The following is a 1,235-nucleotide window of genomic DNA, read 5'->3' as shown; positions in this document are numbered from 1 at the left end:
ATATATATATACATATATATATATTATATATATATATATATATATATATATATATATATATATATATATATACATATATATATATATACATATATATATATATATATATATATATATATATATATATATATATATATATATATATATATATATATATATGTATATATATATGTATATATATATATATATATATATATATATATATATATATATATATATATATATATATATATATATATATATATATATGTATAAGTATATATATATATATATATATATATATATATATATATATATATATATATATTTCTATACGAGGCCTATCTAAAAAAGTATACGACCTTTATTTTTCCCCTGCGAAATAGAGACGATAGCGTGGCGCCACTCTGCACAGCGAAGGAAGACACCTTCATACGCATGCGTGAATTTTTTCACCACCATCTAGCGCGTCAGATGCTGCCTGTCAGTGGCTGAGTGAGGTGCTACACAACGTGTGTGTCGGATTACCGATTCTCTCAAGATGACTGAACGTGCTGAACAAAGATACCACATCAAATTTTGTCAAAAGCATGGTGATTCTAAAAGCGAAACGATTCGTAAGATTCAGCAGGTGTTTGGAGATGATGCGATGGGTGTAACACAAATTCAGGAGTGGTTCACCCGATTCAAAAGTGGCCACGCATCAGCAGAGAGTGACCAGCGTTCTGGCAGGCCCCAAACTGCTCGGAGTGCAGCTGTTGTTGAAAGGGTGCGAAATTTGGTGATGGCAGGACGTCGTTCGACCGTGCAGGAGATTGCCCAAGAGGTGGGAATGAGTAAAGATTCCGCACATGTAATTTTGCGTGATGATTTGAACATGCACAGTGTCTGCGAAATTTTTGCTCAGATTGTTGTCGCCGGAACAAAAGGACCTGCGTTTTCAAGTTGCAAAGGACCTTCTGGACACTGCCAACACTGTTCCTCAGTTTCTGAACACCGTGATAACTGGAGATGAGTCATGGGTGTACGGGTACGACGCAGAAACAAAAGGACAGTCGTCGCAATGGAAGCATCCCGAGTCTCCAAGGCCGAAAAAAGCGCGACAGGTGCCAAACAAAATGAAGGTGATGCTGGCTGTCTTCTTTGATATCCGTGGAATTGTGCATCACGAATACGCACCGAAAGGACAAACAGTTACAAAGGAGTACTATCAAGATGTTCTCTGGCGTCTCCGTGACGCAGTTCGGCGGATAGGC

At 36.8% G+C, this 1,235-nt stretch overlaps 1 protein-coding gene across 1 annotated transcript; it reads left to right on the top strand.

Moving 5' to 3' along the window:
* The first annotated feature begins 520 nt into the window (after positions 1-520).
* On the top strand, positions 521-994 carry LOC137625627 (protein GVQW3-like). The gene has a single exon (XM_068356537.1). The coding sequence runs from the start codon at positions 521-523 to the stop codon at positions 992-994; it is 474 nt and encodes a 157-aa protein (XP_068212638.1).
* Positions 995-1,235: the final 241 nt, after the last annotated feature.

Source organism: Palaemon carinicauda, chromosome 32, assembly GCF_036898095.1.
Source record: "Palaemon carinicauda isolate YSFRI2023 chromosome 32, ASM3689809v2, whole genome shotgun sequence".
In the NCBI taxonomy this organism is placed as follows: domain Eukaryota; kingdom Metazoa; phylum Arthropoda; class Malacostraca; order Decapoda; family Palaemonidae; genus Palaemon; species Palaemon carinicauda.
Note: the sequence above shows the minus strand (reverse complement) of the source record. Positions and strands in the feature narration are given on the sequence as shown.

Excerpts from the sequence above, each read along its gene's own strand:
- LOC137625627 (XM_068356537.1), top strand. The coding sequence starts at position 521 with ATGACTGAACGTGCTGAACAAAGATACCACATCAAATTTTGTCAAAAG.